The sequence below is a fragment of the Muscardinus avellanarius genome (assembly GCF_963383645.1).
Source record: "Muscardinus avellanarius genome assembly, chromosome: 15".
Lineage (NCBI taxonomy): Eukaryota > Metazoa > Chordata > Mammalia > Rodentia > Gliridae > Muscardinus > Muscardinus avellanarius.
In genome coordinates this window covers 32,571,290-32,593,643 of record NC_137801.1, presented here as the reverse complement: position 1 = coordinate 32,593,643, position 22,354 = coordinate 32,571,290, and the positions used below count along the sequence as shown (strand labels likewise).

The following is a 22,354-nucleotide window of genomic DNA, read 5'->3' as shown; positions in this document are numbered from 1 at the left end:
GCTGAGGCTGGTCTCAAACCTTTAATCCGCCCGTCTCAGCCTCCCAAATACTGGCATTACAAGCATGGGCCACCACGCCTGGTTCAATTTAAGATATTTATATCTTCTGAGCCTGACAAAACGGAGAGGGGGCGGGGGGAGGGAGAGCGCGAGCGCAAGCACATAAAATCCTGCAGCCTGAAGAGCTCTGCTTAGAAGATCTATTTGCTTTGTCTATAGTCCCACTTGTGTGGGAAGGAGGGCCACATAAGCAGGTCGAGGAGCAACGCAGCACTGCTCCTCGAGTGGACTGCTCTATCTGGGTGGGGGGGGGGTTGGCCCTAGCCAGGCCATTCCTCAGCCTAGACACCGAGCTCAGAGCGCACGGGCTGTGCTGACTGGGCGGATGGGCACCAGCACAGGCGGCCTGTGTCACAAAGGGCGGCAGGTGCACAGAGCTGACTTACCTCCTTCAGTACAACCACATGAACCAAGGAGATGCATTCGGGCAAATCCCTCAGGTAGGCAACATAATAATCCAAGAAGTTATTCTTAAAAACAAACAGAAAAACACATGGTAAGAGCCTGGAAACAGGAATGACACTGTTTTTATAGTCATGGATTTCAAAAACAAGCACTTGAGCCGGGCGTGGTGGAGCACGCTTGTAATCCCAGCATTCGGGAGGCTGAGACCGGAGGATAGCGGTTCGCGGACAGCCTCAGCTACTTAGTGAGGGCCTCGCAATTTAGTGAGACCCTGTTTCAAAATAAAGAAAAAAATAGGGCAGGGGGGGGGTGTAGCTTGGAGGTTGAATACCCCTGGGGTCCATCCCCAGACCCACAAAAAAATAAAAAATAAAAAAATAAAAAAGAAGCACTTGGCAGAAATTGTCTTGATCATGTAATGTGTTCTTTTATATCTTTTGGAGGCTTTTATTTATCTTTCTAAAAATTATTTTTGGATGAGTGTGGTGGCACATGCCTATAATCCTAGTACTTGGGGGGGCTGAGACTGGAGGATTACAGGTTTGAGGCCAGCCTCAGCAATTTAGCAAGGACTTGTTTCAAAATAAAAAAGAAAACGGGCCAGGGGTGTTGCTCAGAGGTAGAATGCCTGTGGGTTCAATCCCCAGTACCACACACACACAAATATATGCACATACCCAATCTCTTTTATCTCCAATATAAGCATCACTATAGCTTAGGAACCCAAATTCTAGTCTTAATTTAATGGTATTGAAATAATAAACTAAGAGGTAGGTGAAAGTTAAAAAGAAGTATGTGGGGAAAAAAGTGAAGGTTTAGCGGGCGTGGTGGCGCACGCTGGTAATCCCAGCACCTGGGAGGCTGAGACCAGAGGATCGTGGCTCGCGGGCAGCCTCTGCTACTTAGGCCCTCTGCAACTCAGTGAGACCGTTTCAAAATAAAGAATAAAAAAATAGGGCTGGGAGTGTAGCTCGGAGGTAGACTGCCCCCCTGGGTTCTATCCTCAGTACCACACACAAAAAAACACTAAAAAATAAAAAAAAATTTATTAAAGTTGAAAGCCTATTATTAAATTGCTAAATGAGAAAAATGTTCATTTTTTTGTAATTCTTTTTTGTTTTAATGAACAACACCCAGATGAGAAGCTTTGCCCAGCCTGCCTCATACTATCTAGACCAACGGTTCTCAGTGTTTTCAATGAATTACACATTCACCCTGCAACTTCCCCTCAGGAAAACACGCCATGGTTTCCAAAGCTCTATTTGCATAGATATCATTTGGGCTCTAGAAAGCAGCATACTTAGTACAAATGAGTAGAAATAATATTAGGGAACAGCATCACATCTACCTCCTTCTGTACAGTAAATAATTTGTAAAATTTATATTGTTAGCCACAACAGAGGATTATTTATATAGAGGCTGACTCCGGGCAGAAACTGGCTTGCAGACAAACTGTAATTGGCCCTGACAATTTTTTTTTTTTTTTTTGGTGGTACTGGGGCTCCTGGAAGCCCTTGTACCTCAGGCTACACTCCCAGACCTATTTTTTTATTTTTGGAAACAGGGTCTCTTAAGCCAGCGCAGCTGGCTTCGAACCTGCGCGATCCTCCTGTCTCCGACCCCAAGCGCGGGGATTACAAGCGTGCGCCACCGCGCCCAGCCTCCTGACAATGTTTTAAAACAAGAAAAATGTACACAAAATTCTGGATTCCTCACTTCTCTTCAAATATGAGATTCAGCCAGGTGTAGTGGCACACAGCTATAATTCCAGTACTTGTGAGGCTGAGGCAGGAGGATGGCAGATTTGCAGACAGCCTTAGCAACTTAGGAAGGCTTTCCATAACTTAGTGAGACTCTGCTTCAAAATAAAATTGAGCCAGGCGTGGTGGCGCACGCTTGTAATGCCAGCATTTGGGAGGCTGAGACAGGAGGACCGCGGTTCGCAGCCAGCCTCAGCTACTTAGTGAGGCCCTTTGCAACTCGGTGAGACCCTGTTTCAAAATAAAGAATAAAAAATAGGGCTGAAGATGTAGCTTGGAGGTCGAATGCCCCCAGGTTCCATTCCCCAGACCCGCAAAAAAGCAAAATAAATAAAATAAAATAAAATTGAGATCCAGGCATAGTGGCACATGACTGTAATTCTAGTACTTGGGAGGCTGAGACAGGAGGATAGCAGATTTGAGGACAGCCTCAGCTAGTGAGATTCTCATCAACCTTGTAAGATCTTGTTTCAAAATAAAAATAAAATAGGACTGGGATTTGATTCAAAGGTAGAACACTTCTGGGTAGCAAGCAGGGTGATTTCAGCAAAGCCTTCAAATCTCTCTGAACCTTATTCAATAACTGCTGAATGGGGAGGGTAGACTAACTATCAGTGGTCCTTCTAGCTCTATATATATTCACTGATTCCAGATTCTCCATCAAGAGAAGCAAACAGAGCTGGGCATGGTGGCACACATCTGTAATCCCAGTATTTGGGAGGCTGAAATAGGAGGATTGGAGATTCAAGGCCAGCCTCAGAAACTTGGAGAGCCCCTGTTTCAAAAAAAAAAAAAAATTTTTTTTTAAATAAGGCCAGGGATGTAGCTCAGAGGTAAAATGCCCCTGGGCTCAATCCCCAATAACACACACACACACACACACACACACACACACACGCACACACGCACACACGCACACACACACACACACGAGTGAAGCAAATCCAGATCCAGAAAATTAAAGATCCAGAAAATTAAAGTGTATAGAGGAGAGAAAAAAATCTTACCTCATCATTTGTTAACTTAAGGAATAAGTCTCCGAGGACTCCTTGGCGTGGCCATTTCAGGACCCTTTCCTGCAGTGCGTGCAGCAAATCCAGGTGCTGCTGGACAAGGTACCGCAAAGAGCCAGGGAAGAGGCTTGAAAGAAAACAGAGGAAAATCACAAAATCCAGGTGTGGAGAAGGAAGAACGCCCCACAAGAACAAATGCAGCAGGTTCAGTGTTCAGTTGATCAAATACTACGAGTCACAGGTATGCATTTAGAATTTTAAAAACATGTTTTTGTTGTAAATCTCACAGTAGCTATCGTCAGACCATAAAAAGACCCCTGAGCCAGGCATGATGGCGCACTCCTGTAATCCCAGTACTTAGAGGCTGAGGCAGGAGGATCATATGCTCGAGGCCAGCCTCAGCAAGATGGTAAGAGTTCCTGTTTCAAAATAAAAATGATAAAAAAAAAGGATTGGAGTATAGCTTGAAGGTCGAATGCCCCTAGATTCAATCCCTAGTAACACACACACACACACACACACACACACACACACACACACACACAAAGATACCTTTAGCTGGACGTGGTGGCGCATGCTTATAATCCCAGCGCTTGGGAGGCTGAGACAGGAGGATCACACAGGCTCGAAGCCAGCCTCAGCTATCTGAGGCTCTCAGCAACTTAGTGAGACCCTGTTTCCAAATAAAATATAAAATAGGTCTGATAGTATAATCTGGAGGTAGAAAAGCCCCTGGGTTCCACCCCCAGTACCACAAAAAATAAATAAACATAAAAATAAAAACATACCTTTACTGATGGCCCCTGTATAAATACGTATTGAATAATCATGAAAACCACATCACTCAACCTTTTCAAAGCTAATCTGATACACTCTTATTGACATTATACTCAGTGGAAATTAAAAGGAAAATCTTTTTTGGAGTTTTAAAGTTGTTTCAATTTAGCTGGGCATTGTGGCGCATGCCTGTAATCTCAGTCCTTGGGAGGCTGAGACAGGAGGGTCACAGGCTCGAAGTCAGCAACTCAGCAAGCCCTCAGCAACCTAACAAGATCTGTTTCCAAATAAGAAATAAAATAAAATCGGGCTGGGGGTGTAGTTTGGAGGCAGAATCCCTAGTAAAACACACACACACACACACACACACACACACACACACACACACACACAGAGTTGTTCCTATTTGATGTTCAAATAATTGATTCTAATCCGTCTGTTAAAGACAATACAGAACATGGAACCTGGCTCTTCTTAGCTACTGGGTAGGAGACTGCTACCTAGAGAAACAGGAAAACTTGGTTAAAGCTGCAACTAAAAGCTCAGGGGGAAGCCGGGCGTGGTGGCGCACGATTGTAACCCCAGTACTTGGGAGGCTGAGACAGGAGGATCGCAGGTTAGAAACCAGCCTCGGCAACTTAGGCCTCATTTCAAAATAAAAGTAAAATAAGTCTGAGGGTGTGGCTTGGAGGTAGAAGGCCCCTGGGTCCATCCTTAGTACCCAGTACCACACGCACGCGTGCACACACACACACACACACACACACACACACACACACGCTCAGTGAGCTGGGGACAATGAGAGCGTTCATTTCCCCCCTCTTTTCAGTTTCCAGGAGGCTCACTGGACAAGGACAGTCTTGTCCACAAAGTCTCCAGACCAGAGCCGGCCTCCCCTCCTGGAGTTTCATGGAGCCCAGAGGCATTCTACCTCTGAGTTACACTCCCAGCCTTCTTTACTTTTATTTTTTATTTTTTTGTTTAGAAACAGGGTCTCACTAGGTTTCTGAGAGTCTCACTACATTTCCGAGGTTGGCCTTGAACCTGCAATCCTCTTTCCTCAGCCTCTCAAGGACTAAGGTTATACAAATGTGTGTCATCACGCCCAGGTCTCCTCTGCTGCCCTTTTTTTTTTTTTTTTTGGTACTGGGGATGGAACCCAGGGGCATTCTACCTCTGAGCTACACACCCAGCCCTATTTTTTATTCTTTATTTTGAAGCAGGGTCTCACTGAGTTGCAAAGGGCCTAAGTAGCTGAGGCTGTCCACGAACTGCGGTTCTCCTGTTTCAGCCTCCAAATGCTGAGATTACAAGTGTGCGCCACCACGCCCTTCTTTTTTCTTTTCTTTTCTTTTTTTTCCTTTTTTTTTTTTTTTGTGTGTGTGTGTATACTGGGGATTGAACCCAGAGACGTTCTACCTTCAAATTACACCTTAACCCAATTTTATTTCTTATTTGGAAATAGGGTCTCGCTAGGTTAATTAAAGTCTCACTACCTGCCGAGGCTGTCTTCAAATCTGTGATCCTCCTGTCTCAGCCTCCCAATACTAGGTTACAGACATGCTCCACCATGCCTGGCTCTCGCCTGCCTCTTCATGGGCCTCATTTTTTGAGAAGGACTGGAGGAAGGGAGAAGCCAGAGAAGGGTGGAGTGGAGAGAGAATCACTGCAGGAAGAAGAAGGGCGCCTGGATGGAGGCAGGTAGGGTGATGGGGCGTGTAGGAAGGGGGAAGAAAGAGGAGACAGCAGAATTTTGCTGGATTGCAGCAGGAGCTGAGCTCTAATTTGGTGACTCCAGGAAATCAAAAGCAGTTTTTCTTGTGTTTTTCAGAAAGAAGAAAGTGGTGTCCTACTTGTCACTAAGCTGAACTTATTTCAATACTTCCTCAGGTTCTAATGGGAGTAAATTAGTGAACAATTGTGGTGCTTGGCCAAAAAGCAGACCCATATTGGAAAAACAGAGAGGATACCAGCCTGAGAAGAGGTTTTTCACCCCATTTCCAAGTATAGAAAAGACTTCCCAGTGGCTGTATCCCAGAGATACAACCCAGAGCGGGGCAGCAAGCTCCCGTAAGAAAGATAAAAGGAAACCTTCCACTCCCACCTTCCAGTCGGTTCCCTCCACCTCCTGTCCCGCGAGTCTTGCAGATCCTAAACGCCAGGGGAGAGGCCTCTGGATCCGGCTCTACAGATGGTAGTGAGCTTGGAAGAGCTAAGTAATTCCTTTCTGGATGCTGGGCGTGGTGGCCCAGGCTTGTAATCCCAGTGCTTGGGAGGCGGAGACAGGGGGATTGCACAGGTTCGAAGCCAGCCTCAGCTACTTAGCGAGGCCCTTCGCAACTCAGTGTGACCCTGTTTCAAAAATAAAAAAGACAAGTTGGGCGTGGTGGCGCACGCTTGTAATCCCAGCGCTTGGGAGGCTGAGACAGGTGGATCGCACGGGTTCGAAGCCAGCCTCAGCTACTTAGTGAGACCCTGTTTCCAAATAAAGTATAAAATAGGTCTGGGAGTATAGCCCGGAGGTAGAAAGCCTCTGGGTTCCACCCCCAGTACCGCACACACACACACACACACACACACACACACATACACACACACACACACTCCCGTCGGGACCAGATTGGAAGTTGAAGGGGTGACCAGGGGACACACAGAATGGGAAAAGACTATAAACCTGATGGAAGAAAGCACACGTTTTACTGAAAAATAAAACGCTTATCAGCAAAACATCTAGGTGCAAAATGTTCCTCCCAGGCAGAGGCTGTAGTGCCTTCCGGCAGTGCTCATGGTATGACTCGGATGACGTTAAGGGACCATAGTGAGGTCTGACTTTACTGGCCACATAAATTGTATAATATGTGATCACCTCTTCTCTTCTCTACCCCCTTTTCTTTATTCTAGACGCAAAATCCTCCCACTGTTGTAACTGGGATTTCCGGGCGGGATCATAGAAGGCAAGCAATGAACGCAGTGGGTTCTTTACCAGAGATCGAAACGAGGCTTTAAAACTGCCTTTGCGGGCCGGGCGTGGTGGCGCACGCTTGTCATCCCCGCGCTTGGGAGGCAGAGACAGGAGGATCGCGCAGGTTCGAAGCCAGCCGCGCGCGCTGGCTTAGGAGATCCTGTTTCCAAATAAAAATGCAAAAATAGGTCTGGGAGTGTAGCCTGGAGGTAGAAGGGCTTCCAGGAACCCCAGTACCACCAAAAAAAATAAAAAATAAAAAATAAATAAAAAATAAAACTGCCTTTGCGTTTTAACAAGGATGCTATTTGGAATCCAAGAGGAGTGTGGAGAGAGAGGAGATGGACAGTAGAGAAGGAAAAAGGTGAGAAAGACAGATATATTTGATCTTTGTTGCTTCTTTGTCAGACCTGACTCCCAGAAGCAACTTTGTTATGAAGACAGAAGTATTAAGTGCTTGATGCCGGGCGTGGTGGCGCACACTTGTAATCCCCGCGCTCAGGAGGCGGAGACAGGAGGATGGCGCAGGTTCGCAGCCAGGCCTCGCTGGTTTAGGAGACCCTGTTTCAAAAAAAAATTATATATATATATATATATATATATATATATATATATATATATATATATATTAGGTCTGGGAGTGTAGCCCGGAGGTAGAAGGGTTTCCAGGAACCCCAGTACCACCAAAAAAAAAAAAAAAAGTATTAAGTGCTTAGCTATTTTATACTTTGTATTTGGAAACAGGGTCTCTTAAGCTAGCGCGGCTGGCTTCGAACCCTCCCGATCCTCCCGCCTCCCAAGCGCAAATCCAGTTTCTTTTATGTGGTACTAGGGATTGAACCCTGGCCATTCTACCTCTGAGCTACACTGCCAGCCTTATTTTTTATTCTTTATTTTGAAAGAGAGTTCCACTAAGTTGCAGAGGGTCTCACTAAGTAGCTGAGGCTGGTGGCAAACCTGAGATCCTCCTGTCTCAGCCTCCCAAGTACTGGAATTGCAAGCGTGCACAGCCACACTCAGCTTCAGTTTTACTTTCAAATTAATAAATTCACTCTTGCCAGCCCAGGATTAGGCCAAAATAACCCCTGGGCTTCAGGATCCCAACCATACTGAATGGGCACGGCTGATCAGACACTTGCCCCCTAGTGGTGAACTGTAGCGCAGAGCTCCTTGGTTTCTCGGTGGATGTGGCTAAATGGCAGAGAGGACCACTTGATCTTAAGGTTATGGTTCTTTCTAGGTGATCCAGAGCCTCACACACACACACACAAAGCCCAACCTCAGGCTCTATGATCTTTCAACAAATGAACAACAATCCACAAGTTCTGTCTGGGCTCAGCCGGCAGCGGTGCCTGGGGCTTCCGGCTACTGGCCAGGGACGGGGCTGCCTTGAAACAGGCCAGAAAGCTCTCCAGTAATTCCTTCTCTTTCTAGAGAAAGCTAGAAGTTTTATTTATAATTTTGAGAGGATGTGGCAATGTCAGGCTTGAGTGTCAAGTAGGTCTATTTAGAGCACGTGGAGGTTTCAGAAAAGCTTAGGAAAAAAAGAAGAAATATAGTGATTGAAGGACAATCAGGAAAATCTACTTGTAGGGTAGAAAAGTGGCAATACTGTCAAGCCCAGAACCAGAAAAATTTAGTTTTAGTACTAAGAGTAAGTCTTGGGCTGGGTGTGGTGGCACCTGTCATTCTAGTACTTGGGAGGCTGAGACAGGAAGATCGAAGGTTCAAGGCCAGCCTCAGCAACTTAGGAAGACCGAGTTTCCAAATTAAACAGCTGGGGCTATTGCTCGGAGGTAGAATGCCCCTGGGTTCACTCCCCAGTACCACAAAATAAAGAAAGAAAGAAAACCAAATAAAAAGAAAGAAAGGAAGAAATGTGAGTCGCGACAGCAAGTGAAAGGAATTTGACCATTCAGACAGCTGGAGAGAAATTAGCATCTCTACGTGATAAGTCCGCTGAGATCTGGAGCGAGGACTTTGGGGTTGTTCAAGAGCAAAGGGTAATTCCGAAATTGGAAGAGACAGATTCGTGCTGCCTGCTCTCTGGGAAACGTTAGATACTGCTACTAGTCAGGGTGGCATCCTTGACACCACAAGGTCCCGAAAGAGGCCGTGTGACCTGAGAGGATTCTGGCACCAATGGCTGTGTGACTGTAAACTCCTCTGTGTCTTAGTCTCTTCATTTGTAAGATAGAAACCACCGAGTTCCGGTGAAGGTTCATGTTTCGGTGATTTTGTTGTTTGGGGTGCTGGGCAGTGACCCCACGGCCTCAGAAATGCTGAGTAAGCACTCTGCTACTGAGCGACTCTCCAGCCCCGGCTCTGGTAAAAAAAACTTTTTTTTTCTTTTTCTTTCTTTCTTTCTTTTTTTTTTTTTTTTTGCGGTACTGGAGATGGAACCCAGGGGGCATTCTACCTCCGATCCACACCCCCAGCCCTATTTTTTTTTTATTCTTTATTTTGAAACAGGGTCTCACTGAGTTGCAAAGGGTCTCACTAAGTAGCTGAGGCTGTCTGTGAACTGTGATCTTCTTGTCTCCGGCTCCCAAATGCTGGGATTACAAGTGTGTGCCACCATGCCCGGCTTGGTAAAAACTAATTTAATGCAGTTATAAATCTAGAGGAAGTAATTCTCTCTCTCTCTCTCTTTTTTTTCCTCCTCTGTTGCCCCAGCTCTCTAAATTTATAGAAACTAGGGAGAGATGGTACTGGTTTAGATGTGCAATCAAAGCCACACCAAAAGATAAACTCACCTTTAGATTTTTTTTTTTTTTTTTTTTTTGGTACTGGGGATTTAACCCAAGGACATTCTAGTGCCCCCAGCCTTTTTAATTTTATTTTATTAAATTTTGAAGCAGGGTCTTGTTAAGTTCCCGAGGATCTTCCTAAGTTGCCGGGGCGGGTCAGAAGCCTGTGATCCTCCTGTCTCAGCCTCCCGAGTGCTGAGATTACAGGTGAGCATCTTCATGCCAGGCTTCTCCTTTAGATTTGAATGACGTAAACTAAGATATGTGGTAACAGAAAAAACAAATAAGAAAACAGTAACAAAAATAACCAAAGGAAGAAAATAGAGGCTAGATGCCTCCCAGAGCTGGAAGGAGCAGGCAGGAGGGTGAGACGAGCCATACTGGTGCCGAGGCGGGAATCATAGGCCAGGTGGGTAGGAAGGAACAGCAAGAACCTGGGTGGCCGCTGGGGCAGGCTCAGCTCAGCTCAGAGCCTCTGGAGGTCATGGCTGAAGTCACATTGCCCTTTCTGTTCTTAGTTGTTTTATATTTTGTTTACAGATTTACAGCAAAATAATTCTAGAAAATAGGACTTGTGAGCTTGTCGGAGAGAATTTAGGTAGGGGGACCATTGTGATTTGGGGACAGGGTATATTGCTTGCGGGTATGAAATCATCTAAAATTGGGGGGATGGTTGGGAGCAAGAAAACATAATTAAGAGGCTTCCCTAATTATATTCGGAAGGAGAGAAAAATCTAAAGACAACAAAGAGCCCGGCGTGGTGGCGCACACTTGTAATCTCAGCATTCAGGAGGCTGAGACAGGAGGATCGTAGGTTCACGGTCAGCCTCAACCACTTAGTGAGGCCCTTTACAACTCAGTGAGACCCTGTTTCAAAATAAAGAATAAAATCTGGACATGGTGGCATATGCTTGTAATCCCAGCATTTGGGCGGACAGCCTCAGCAAGTAAGTGAAGCCCTTTGCAATTCAGTGAGTTCCTATTTCAAAATAAAGAATAAAAAATAGGGCTGGAGGTGTCACTCAGTGGTAAAATGTCCCTGGGTTCCATCACCAGTTTTACAAATATAAATAAATAAATAAAATAAAAAATAAAAAAAATAGCAAGCTGGGGGTGTTGCTCTGAGGAATGCCCCTGGGTTCCATCCCCAGGACCACACATACACACACAAAGACAACAAGTATAGATGGAGGAGAGCTGTACTGTTGGGGCTAATATGCTGTTACTCTCCCCCTTGGAAGCATCGCCCCACAGCACAGGTGCACGTGAGCACACACATAGCGCTCCTACACATCACCTGTACCAGGGATCACCCGAACAAGATTTACATCATCCTGGTGCCATTGTCCAATGGCACTTAGTACCTCAGACCTCCACCATCCTGCTCCCTCGAACCTCTAGGAGACCTGTGACCCACAGGGCATGTGGACGGCAAAGAGAGCAGCGCCTCCCGTTATGTTCTCAACAGGCAGAGGGCCCTGGATGCTATGCTCAGCTATGCCCATCGTCTTTCTTTCTTCCTCCCCCCATTCCTTCCTTCCTTTGTTTGTAGTAGGGATCGAACCCAGGGGCATTCTACCTCTGAGCTATACCTCCTTTTTATTTTTTTTGTGTGTGTGGGTCTCGGGATGGAACCCAGGGGCATTCGACCTCTGAGCTACACTCCCTTCCCTATTTTTTAGTCTTTATTTTGAAACAGGGTCTCACTAACTTGTCTCACTAACTTAAGTTGTTGGGGCTGGCCTCAAACCTGTGATCCTCCTGTCTCAGCCTCCCCAGTACTGGGATTATAAGTGTGCCCCATGACACCCAGTTTACACTCATTTTCTTACCAAGGTTTGTGACTTGCCAGGGGTTAGTTGCTAGAGCCATTTATTCTCATTTCAAAGATCATTTCTGGAACTCTCTATAGGTTTCAGAATCTCCAACGTGGAAACAATGAACCACTTACCTTAAATCCTAAGCAATCTGAAAAATAAAGGCAATGAACACGGAAATACCTTCTCTCCTTGGAATTCCTTTTGCCATCTGAACCCTGGAACGTTGCTTTTATCTTCAGGATCAGGGAGATGTTGATGACGTATTTTCTTTCAGATTCAAGGAGTTCTAGAGCCACAGTTTGCCTTTTAGCTTAAAAAAAAAAAAAAAAACAAAGAGGAAATTTGGGGGTAGCCATTCCTCCCCCGATCCTAAGAAATAACACAGAGCAATAAAAAGATATTGAAAGCAGTAAAAAGACAGCAGCGAGTTTCATTTCTGGGAGATGGAAGACAGAATGGAGGCCTGGCCATTCACCGAGCAGAGCCAGGGCGGGCCTGCTCCTGTCTGCAGGTAGGGAACCCACGAGAGGCAGCAGGGAGGCTCAGACAGCCCCGCGCCACAGGAACTGCAAATGAGGGTGATAACTGGAAACACAGAAAGCACGTCTACAGAGGTGCAAGGGAGTATTCAGATCCTCCATCACACCTGAGCTGTGAGCACTGGGAAAAGTGGGACAAGAGAAGCCCCCTCTCTGGGATCTGGGCTAAAGACCCCGACGTAGAGAAGGGCGCGTTGTGAACAGTGAGGTCCCTCAGCCCTTTTCCCCGCAGGGCCCTAAGTGCCCAGACCCCGGCGTAACCACAGAGGGCCTCCTGACACACCTGACAGGCCCCAGGCGTGACAGAAAGTCCTAAAAAGTTAGCTTGCTGCCGGGCGTGGTAGCACATGCTTGTAATCCCAGCATTCGAGAGGCTGAGACAGGAGGATCGCGGTTCGCGGACAGCCTCAGCTACTTAGTGAGGCCCTCTGCAACTCAGTGAGACCCAATTTCAAAATAAAGAATAAAAAAAATAGGGCCGGGGCAAGCCAGGCATGATGGGGCAAACTGGGCGTAGGTAGTGGCGCGCACTTGTAATCCCAGCATTCGGGAGGCTGAGACAAAAGGATCGTAGTTTGCAGACATCCTCAGCTACTTAGTGAGGCCCTCTGCAACTTAGTGAGGCCCTGTTTCAAAATAAAGAACAAGAAATAGGGATAGGGTGTAGCTTTGAGGTAGAATGCCCTGGGTTCCATTCCCAGTAGGGTTAAAAAAAAAAAAAAAAAAGAAAAAAAAAATCGGGCTGGGGGTGTAGCTTGGAGGTAGAATTCCTCTGGGTTTCATCCCCAGTAGCACAAAAGCAAAAAATAAGAAAAAGAAACAAAAAGAAAAAAAGAAACACTAGGCAGCATACAAAGGACTGGGGACCAGAATGGTATTGAACTTCCCAATAGCAACATTAGAAACTAGAAGACAGTGGGAAAATTGCTTCAAAATGGTGAGGAAAAATGGTTTTACTTTAAGCCAAATTAGAATCAAGTATATGGAAACTGCTGGATGATATGTTTTATTGAAATAGAGTCAGCCAAGAAGCCAAAGATACTCAAGAGGAAAACCCCAAGCCACAATCCTTAACAACAACCAAGCCGCAATCTAGCATCGGCAAAAGACGGAAGAAATTCCCAGGGAGACTGGGAAATCCCAGGACGATGGCAGTGGGGCAGACCAGAGTAGGGCAGGATGACAGAGGTCTCTAGGGCCAATGAAAAAGAACAAAATGTAAAGAAGAGCCGGGTGTGCTGGCACACATCTGTAATCCCAGTACTTAGGAGGCTGAGACAGGACGGTGTCAGGCTCAAGCCAGCCTCAGCAACTTAGGGAGGCCCTCAGGAACTTAGCAAGACCCTATTTCAAAACAAAATATAAAGATAAAATAGAGCTAGGGTTGTAGCTCAGAGGCAGAATGCTCCTGGGCTCAATCCCCAGTACCAAAAAAGGGGGGGGGTAAAGAATAGAGTTTCTGTTACATTAAAAAAAATTCAAGGTCTATAGAAATGGAAAATATATAAGATGATAGAAAGACTATAAATATTATGGTCTCTCTCTCTCTCTCTCTCTCTCTCTCTCTCTCTCTCTCTCAGCACTGGAGATGGAACCCAGGGGCATTCTACCTCCAAGCTACACCCCCAGCCCGATTTTAATTTGGAAACAAGGTTGATGAGAGCCTATTTTCTGAGACTGTCCTTGAACCTGTGATCCTCCTGTTACAGCCTCCCAAGTACTGGGATTACAAGCATGTGCCACCATGCCTGGCTCATACTATGCTCTTTGAATGGAAGACTTAATACTATCAAGATATCAATCCTCTGATACTTGGAATAAAAAATACAGATTCTAGAATCCAATTCACCCATGTAAGATCCCTTGACTGTCCCTTAAGCAACTCAGTAGGGAAAGAAAGCATTTTTCAATACCCAGTACTGAAGCAACAATGGGAGGAAAAACGAACCTGGACTCCTTCCTCACACCACCATCAAAATGTATTCCAGAGCGCGGGGCGTGGTGGCGCGCGCTTGTCATCCTGGCGCTTGGGTGGCGGAGACGGGAGGATCGTGCAAGCTTGAAGCCAGCTGTGCTGGCTTAAGAGACCCTGTTTCCAAATAAAAAAGTATAAAATGAACCAGGTGTGGTGACGCACACTTGTAATGCCAGCATTTGGGAGGCTGAGAATGATCGCTGTTTAAGGACAGCCTCAGCTATAGCGAGGCCCTTTGCGACTCAGTGAGACCCTGTTTCAAAATAAAGAATAAAAATGGGGCTGGGGGTGTAGCTTGGAGGTAGAATGCCCCCTGGGTCCCATCCCCAGTGCCACACACACACACACACACACACACACACACACATACACACACACGAGCAAAGGATTTAAACACGTATTTCATAAAGGATTGATGAAGAATCAATAAGCACATGAGAAACAGATGTTCAATATTAATAGTCATTAGGGAAGTAGAAACTAAAACTATATTAGGACACTGGTGAACACTATGAGAATGGCTAAATTAAAAGACTGTCCCCTAAGCAGGGCGTGGTGGTGCTTGCTTGTAATCCCAGCATTCGGGAGGCTGAGACCAAAGGATCACGGTGCACGGACAGCCTCAGCTACTTAGTGAGGCCCTCTGCAACTCAGTGAGACCTGGTTTCAAAATAAAGAATAAAAAATAGGGCAGGGGGTGTAGCTTGGAGGTCAAATGCCCCTGGGTTCCATTCCCAGACTCGCAAAAAAAAAAAAAAAAAAAAAAGAAAGAAAGAAAGAAAGAAAGAAAGAAAGAAAGAAAAAGGAAAAGAAAAAAAAACTATCCCCTAAGTACTGGGAAGGATATGAAGCCACTGGCGCTCTTGGGAGGCTGAGATTGGAGGATTGCAGGTTTGTGGCCAGCCTCCGCATCTTAGTGAGCCCCTCCTCAACCTAGTGAGACTGTGTATCAAGATAAAATAGGGCTAGGGTGTAGCTCAGATGTAGAATGCTCGTGGGTTCAATTCCCAATAAACACACACACACTGCTGATGGGAATATAAAATTATCCGACCACTTGGGAAAACTGCTTGACATCTTCTCTTAAACACAGTCCTATTGTAGAACACAGAGACTCCACTCTTAGGCTCTTAGATTAACATAAGAGAACTAGCCAGGCGTGGTGGCGCATGCTTGCAATCCCTGCACTTGGGAGGCTGAGACAGGAGGATGGCACAAGTTAGAGGCCAGCCTCAGCTACTAAGTGAGGCTCTCAGAAACTTAGTGAGACCCTGTTTCCAAATAAAATAGAAAATAGGTCTGGGAGTATAGCCCGGAGGTAGAAAAGCCCCTGGATTTCACCCCCAGTAACCACACACACACACACACACACACACACACACACACACACACAAAGAGAAACAAGGTCATACATTAAAACAAACAAAAAAATACTTACAGTCAGGCACGGCACATGCCTGTGATCCCAGTACTTGGGAAACTGAGAAAGGAGAATCGCAGGTTTGATGGCAGCCTCAGCGACTTAACAAGGGCCTCCGCAATTTAGTGAGACGCTGTTTCAAAGTAGAAACTAAGAAAGGAAAGGGATGTAGCTCATAGGGAGAATGCCCTTGGGCTGTAATTCGCAGCACTACACACACACACACACACACACACACACACACACACACACACTTCCAGCCTGCAGTCTCCATGGAACTTACCAGCTAAAGAGGTTTCGCATAAAACATTTTCCAAGGAGCTGTGTCTCCCCTGGCCGGCTTCCTTGAGTTTGTCCGGGTGGTCTTTTGTGACGTATTCCTCGCCCCACTCCTTGCCGTCCTTGGGCTGCCTCCACACACCGGAGGAGAGATGGCCCTTGGATGGGATGTCAGCCGAGAGGCAAGACTTAAGGTTCTCATCTGCCTCTGGAGTTGTTGGGGTCACTCCTGGAAAATGACACCTGTGATCAAGCTCTTTCTTTAAAAAAAAAAACAACTTTTTCCTAACTCTTAACTAATATGTCCGTATTTGGGTACAACTAGCCCTCAGGATTAAATATATGAATTGAGCCGGGCGTGGTGGCGCACGCTTGTAATCCCTGCACTTCGGAGGCGGAGACAGGCAGATTGCGCAGGTTCGAAGTCAGCCGTGCTGGCTTAAGAGACCCTGTTTCCGAATAAAAATATAAAAAAATGGGTCTGGGAGTGTAGCCCGGAGGTAGAAGGGCTTTCAGGAACCCCAGTACCACAAAAAAATAATAAATTAAAAAAATAAATATATAAATTGAGAATTAAATGTTTTCACAACCACAAGAGCCACCTCTCTCTGTTGCTGATCTATACATCCTCTACTCTTTGTACATGGACTCCACAAAATAAGATTCTGGAGTGGGGAGTGAGGGATTGAATCCAGGGGTGCCCTACCTGAGATACACCCCTGGCTCTTTTTTTTTTTTTTTTAGGTCTGGGGATGGAACCCAGGGGCATTCTACCGCCGAACTACACCCCCCTGCCCTATTTTTTATTCTTTATTTTGAAACCGGGTCTCACTGAGTTGCAGAGGGCCTCACTAAGTAGCTGAGGCTGTCCGCGAACCGCGATCCTCCAGGTCTCAGCCTCCCGAATGCTGGGATTACAAGCGTGCGCCCCCACGCCCGGCTCACCTCCGGCTCTTTATTCTTCACTTTGAAACAAGGTCTCGCTAAGTTCCTGAGGATCTTGATAGGTTGCTGAGGCTGTCCTCAAGCCTGCGTCCTCCTGTCTCAGCCTCCCAATCATTGGATTACAGGTTTGTGTCAGCACACCTGGCTAAAATAAGATATCCTAAAAAATAAATCTATAGGGCTAGGGGTGTGTCTTAGTGGTAGAGTCCCCGCCTAGTATGTACAAGGCCCTGAGTTCAACCTCCAATACTGCAATAAACAAACACCAAAAAACTTATATTTAAAATATCTCGTTAAGAGTAACATGCATTGACTCCTCATATTTGCTTCCTTTCAGGAGAGTGGACCAGGTGCCTGAGACACCGTTGAGAAGGAAGTACAGAAAGAAGAGGAGGAAGGCTCCAAAGACCACATCTTCTTTGGTTATTTATCCCTTTCACCTTAAGGATGGTAAGTTGAAAGAGGGAAGATGATATAATATGTGAAAATCTGATGTGTTGTCAATTACATAAATAACTTTTAAATTAAACTATAAAGTTTAAGATCCAAGGAAAACTTAGCTCCTGAAACACTCACCTGTGAGATTTTAGCAAATGTGAATCATTAGTAATTGAAAAGAGCCAGAAAAAGCCAAGAATACTAGTTTTGTCTTAAACTTTCCCAGGCCTTCTCTCTCCTGGGTTTCGATAAGTCACCGACCTCCTCCAGCACACCGTCTTGGGATCTTAGCAACAGTCAGACTTTGTCTTGTCTGAGCCTGGATTGGGACTGTGGGGGAAGTAGCAGGGAAGGCAGACAAGGGCAGGAGCGGAACTGTGGGAAGAAACCAAGGGGGCAGAGAGCCACTCACCAGGCCCCATCATGCCCTTCACGTTGCTGTCGCCCGCATGAGCAGATCTGGACTCCTGGGCTGCAGAGAAAGGAAGTTTCCATTGAGCACTCACCAGTAACACGGACTTCGCATCGCTGTGAACCAGGCCGAGGACACACTCACAGACTTTATAGTTTTATGGAAGAAAGAGAAAAAGAAAGAAAGAAAGAAAGAAAGAAAGAAAGAAAGAAAGAAAGAAAGAAAGAAAGAAAGAAAGAAAAGAGAGAAGGAAGGAAGGAAGAAGAAAGGAAGAAAGAAAGGAAGAAACTATAATATAGTATGGTAAGTGCTATTTTTTCAGCTGTATAAATATATATATATACACATATACATATATATATATATATATATATATATATATATATATATATAGTGGTACTTACCTCAAGAGTGATTACTGTAAAATAAATAGGTCAATGTATATAAACTGTAGTACTGGGCATACCAAAAGAGCTAAATTCTGGTTTAACCACGATAGCGGTGGCACGCGATGGCAGTAATACTGAGCAGAGCAGATGATGCTGTTTAGTGGAAGTGAGACTCCACCAGTCGCTTTGCCTTCCAATGGCCTCGCATTTTGCTGTGAAATTCTAAGGCCTCACACTGATCCTACAGCTTGAGAGCATTTGCTCCCCTGCCTGCTGCTGCCTTTTTATTTATTTCTATATTTGTGGTACTGGGGGTGGAACCTAGGGGCTTTTCTAACTCCTGGCTATACTCCCAGACCTATTTTCTATTTTATTTGGAAACAGGGTCTCACCAAGTTGCTGAGAGCCTCACTAAGTAGCTGAGGCTGGCTTCGAACCTGTCTCAGCCTCCCCAGCGCGGGGATTACAAGTGTATGCCACCACGCCCGGCTTTTTTTTTTTTAACCACATCTTGTCACCTCCCTTGTCTACACTGGTCTTGTTACTCAGTGGACACAGCCGTCATGCTCCCACCAGGACTTTGTTTTTGTTTTTGTTTTGTTTTGTTTTGTTTGCGGTACTGAGGGTGAAACCCAGGGGCATTCTACCTCTGAGCTACACCCTCAGCCTTATTATTATTATTATTATTATTATTATTATTATTATTATTATTTGCGGTATTGGGAATGGAACCCAGGGACATTCTACCTCCAAGCTACAAAGAGGGAAACATAAAAATAGATTAAAGCACTGCATTAAAGGAATAAATGCAGTGGAGTAACTTGAAAATAAGTTACTCCTCGGCCCTGTTTTTCATTCTTTCTTTTGAAACAGGGTCTCACTGAGTTGCAAAGGGCCTCACTACTAAGTAGCCGAGGCTGGCCGTGAATCATCATCCTCCTGTCTCAGCCTCCCGAATGCTGGGATTACAAGTGTGCGCCACCACGCCCGGCTTCCCACCGGGACTTTGGCACTGGTCGGCCCCTCCCTTCCCCTCCAGAGCCATACGCTAGCTTCCTTATCTCCTTCAGGTCTTTTTCTGACACCCTACCTAAAATTACTATCCCCCCTTTTTAATTTTCTCCTTAGTTTATCACTAACACTACATGTTTTACTTATCTTGTTCACCGTCTGTTGCCTTCACTACAGGGCTCCGTGGGTTTTTGTTGTTTCGTTCATAACTATATCCCATCATCTGCACAGGGCCTGGACGGGTGGGCGGATGGCTGGATGATGGGCAGAGGAGTAACAGGTGCTATGACAGTCTATTAGAAAAGCACCTGACCTGAACTAAAGGAGGAGAAGGGTTGGATAATAGGAATTATGGTGTCAGGAATATTCTCTAGTAGCCTATAATCTAACGTGTGACCCATGGATCCGCAGAAGTGATCTCATATGGTAGATTATCGGAAGTGCAGAAGCTCAGGTCCTACCCCCGGACCTGCTAAATTCAAATCTCATTTTAGCAGTATTTTATCATTGCCACGTAAGAAAGTGCACATTAAAGCCCTGGTCTAGAAGACTTGGAGGGCAAAGAGAAGTTAGTCTGGAAGGATGAAGGGAGTTAATGAAGAGAGGGTGGAGATACTTAAAGATCCAGAGGCCAGGGGATTGCTAGGGCACTGCAGGGCCTAAAGGAATACCAGGTGGCTTGACCCCAGAGTCAGAAATGAGGGTAACAAAAGATATAGGTGAAGAGAGAAGCAGAGGCTGGTTAATACATGGCCTTGTAAACTTGTGTTAAGGAGTTTGGACTTTATTCTGAGGTCTGTTAGGAACCACAAAGAAAATTTAAGGAGGAGCAGCCAGAAAGCAGGAGGAAAATCACAAGGTGTCAGCTGAAAGAAGAAAACATTTCAAGAATGCAATGGTCAAAAGTATCAAAAACTTCCAGGCGTGGTGGCGCACGCTTGTAATCCCAGCATTCGGGAGGCTGAGACAGGAGGATCGCAGCAAGGCCAGCCTCAGCTACTTGGCGAGGCCCTTTGCAACTCAGTGGGACCTGTTTCTAAATAATGAATAAAAAATAGGGCTGGGGGTGTACACTGGAGGTAGAATGTCCCTGAGTTTCATCCTCAGTACCACATACACACGCATTAAAAAAAAAGTCTCAGAAACTATCAGGGAAGATAAAAAAACAAAACAGTTTTAGTGGAGTGGAGGATGGAAACCAATATTAAAGAGGTTGAATAAATAGGACAAAAACAAGAGGAAATGAAAGAACCATGTCTTGAAAGGGGTAACTTTCAGGCCTGAGGATCTATCTCAGAGAGAGAGAGTACTTGCCTAGTTATCTGCAAGGCCCTGGGTTAAAAAAAAAAAAATCCCACAAAAGGTTATTGGTGGATGGTAGCCAGGCCTGTAATCCCAGCACTTAAGAGGCGGACACAGGAGGATTGCAAGTTGGAAACCAGCCTAAGAAATTTAGCGAGGCCCCAGCAACTCAGTGAGCCCTTGTTTCCAAATAAAATATAAAATAGAGCCGGGAACATAGCACAGGGGGATCGTGCCCTGGGTCCAATCCCCAGCACTATAAAAAAGGAAAGAATAGGTGGAGGGTGAGAAGACTAATTTTTGTGTGTATGTGTGGTACTGGGAATAGAAACCAGGGGCATTCTACCTCCAAGCTGCACCCCCACCCCTATTTTTTATTCTTTATTTTTGAAACAAGGTCTCACTGAGTTGCAAAGGGCCTCACTAAGTAGCTGAGGCTGTCCATGAACCTATGAGCCTCCTGTCTCAGCCTCCCGAATGTTGGGATTATAAGCATGCGCCACCATGCCCAGCTAGAAGACTAATTTTATTAAATATATATTTATAAATATATAAACATTAATATAAATATATAAATATATTTAATATACATTATGTATATTATGTGATCCCTTCCCTTGAGTGGGATTTAGTGATTAGCTTCTAAAGAACAGAGCATGGCAGAAAGGATGGAATGCTACTTCCACGACTAGGTGGAGAACTGACGATGGCTTTGTCTTGAGCAGTCCCTCAGGTTCCTCGCCCTGGGGAATGCCAGCTGCCGTGTTATAAGCAGCAACTTGGAGATGTGCATGTCACAGGAACGGAGCTGCCGACCGCCATGAGATGACAGCCTTGGCCGACACCTTGGCTGCAACCACGAGAGACCTGGAGCCAAACTGTGCGTATTTCTGACTCAGAGAAACTGAGAGAGAACGAAGCTTAGCAAAGCTTAAATTAGATAATAGACAACCACTGCACCGTTTTATCATTAAGTCTACGTAGACCAACACTTTCTGAAAGTTTTGTCTTTAAGCCTGAGTTTTAGCATAAGCTACCACCTACTGTATACAGAATATTTGGTTATAGCGTATTATCCTCCTGCATCAACTTAGTAGAATAAACTCTGACTATGTATAGTGGGAGGGAGAAGTTGCCAATAAACAGTTAACTTGAGGCTATCTGAGCACTCAAATCATCAGCTATTACTAATTCAACAAATCCTATCATTATTCCTTATTCTGAAAGTCATTGCACAGTGTCTAAAGATACATAAATATCTTTTTTTTTTGGGGGGGGGATACTAGGGATTGAACCCAGGGCCATTCTACTTCCAAGCTACACTCCCAGCCCTATTTTTTATTCCTTATTTTATTTATTTATTTATTTATTTATTTATTTATTTATTTGCAGGTCTGGGGATGGAAACCAGAGGCATTTGACCTCCAAGATACATCCCCTACTCTAGTTTTTTATTCTTTATTTTGAAACAGGGCCTCACTGAGTTGCGGAGGGCCTCACTAAGTAGCTGAGGCTGTACAAGAACCACGATCCTCCGGTCTCAGCCTCCAAAATGCTGAGATTACAAGCATTCGCCACCACACCCAGCTCTTATTTTTTATTTTATTTAATTCTTTGGTGGTACTGGGGTTCTTGAAAACCCTTCTACCTCCGGGCTACACTCCCAGACCTATTTTATATTTTTTTATTTGGAAACAGGGTCTCTTAAGCCAGTGGAGGCTGGCTTTGAACCTGCGTGATCCTCCTGTCTCTGCCTCCCAAGTGCGGGGATTACAAGCGTGCGCCACCACGCCCAGATTCTTATTCTTTATTTTGAAACAGGGTCTCACTAAGCTGCAAAGGGCCTCACTAAGTAGCTGAGGCTGGCCACGAACCTGGATCCTCCTGCCTCAGCCTCCCGAATGCTGGGATTACAAGCATGTGCCACCACGCCCGGCTCTGTGTGTGTGTTTTGTTTTGCTTTGCTGTATGGGGGATGGAACCCAGAGGCATTCTACCTCTGAGCTACACCCCCAACCCGATATTTTATTCTTTATTTGGAAACAGGGTCTCACTTAGTTGCAAAGGGCCTAAGTAGCTGAGGCTGTCCTCAAACCG

General features: G+C 45.4%; 1 protein-coding gene across 2 annotated transcripts in view; it reads right to left on the bottom strand.

Moving 5' to 3' along the window:
- Window positions 1–22,354, bottom strand: part of ARHGEF33 (Rho guanine nucleotide exchange factor 33) — a gene marked incomplete at both ends in the record, with an annotated part of 63,140 nt that overhangs the window by 22,386 nt on the left and 18,400 nt on the right. For both annotated transcript variants that reach the window (XM_080711865.1, XM_080711866.1), the window contains 5 exons: window positions 447–530; window positions 3,233–3,365; window positions 11,728–11,857; window positions 15,765–15,989; window positions 17,556–17,615. In XM_080711865.1, coding sequence (XP_080567991.1) covers window positions 447–530; window positions 3,233–3,365; window positions 11,728–11,857; window positions 15,765–15,989; window positions 17,556–17,615 — 632 coding nt within the window. The remainder of the gene's footprint in view (window positions 1–446; window positions 531–3,232; window positions 3,366–11,727; window positions 11,858–15,764; window positions 15,990–17,555; window positions 17,616–22,354) is intronic.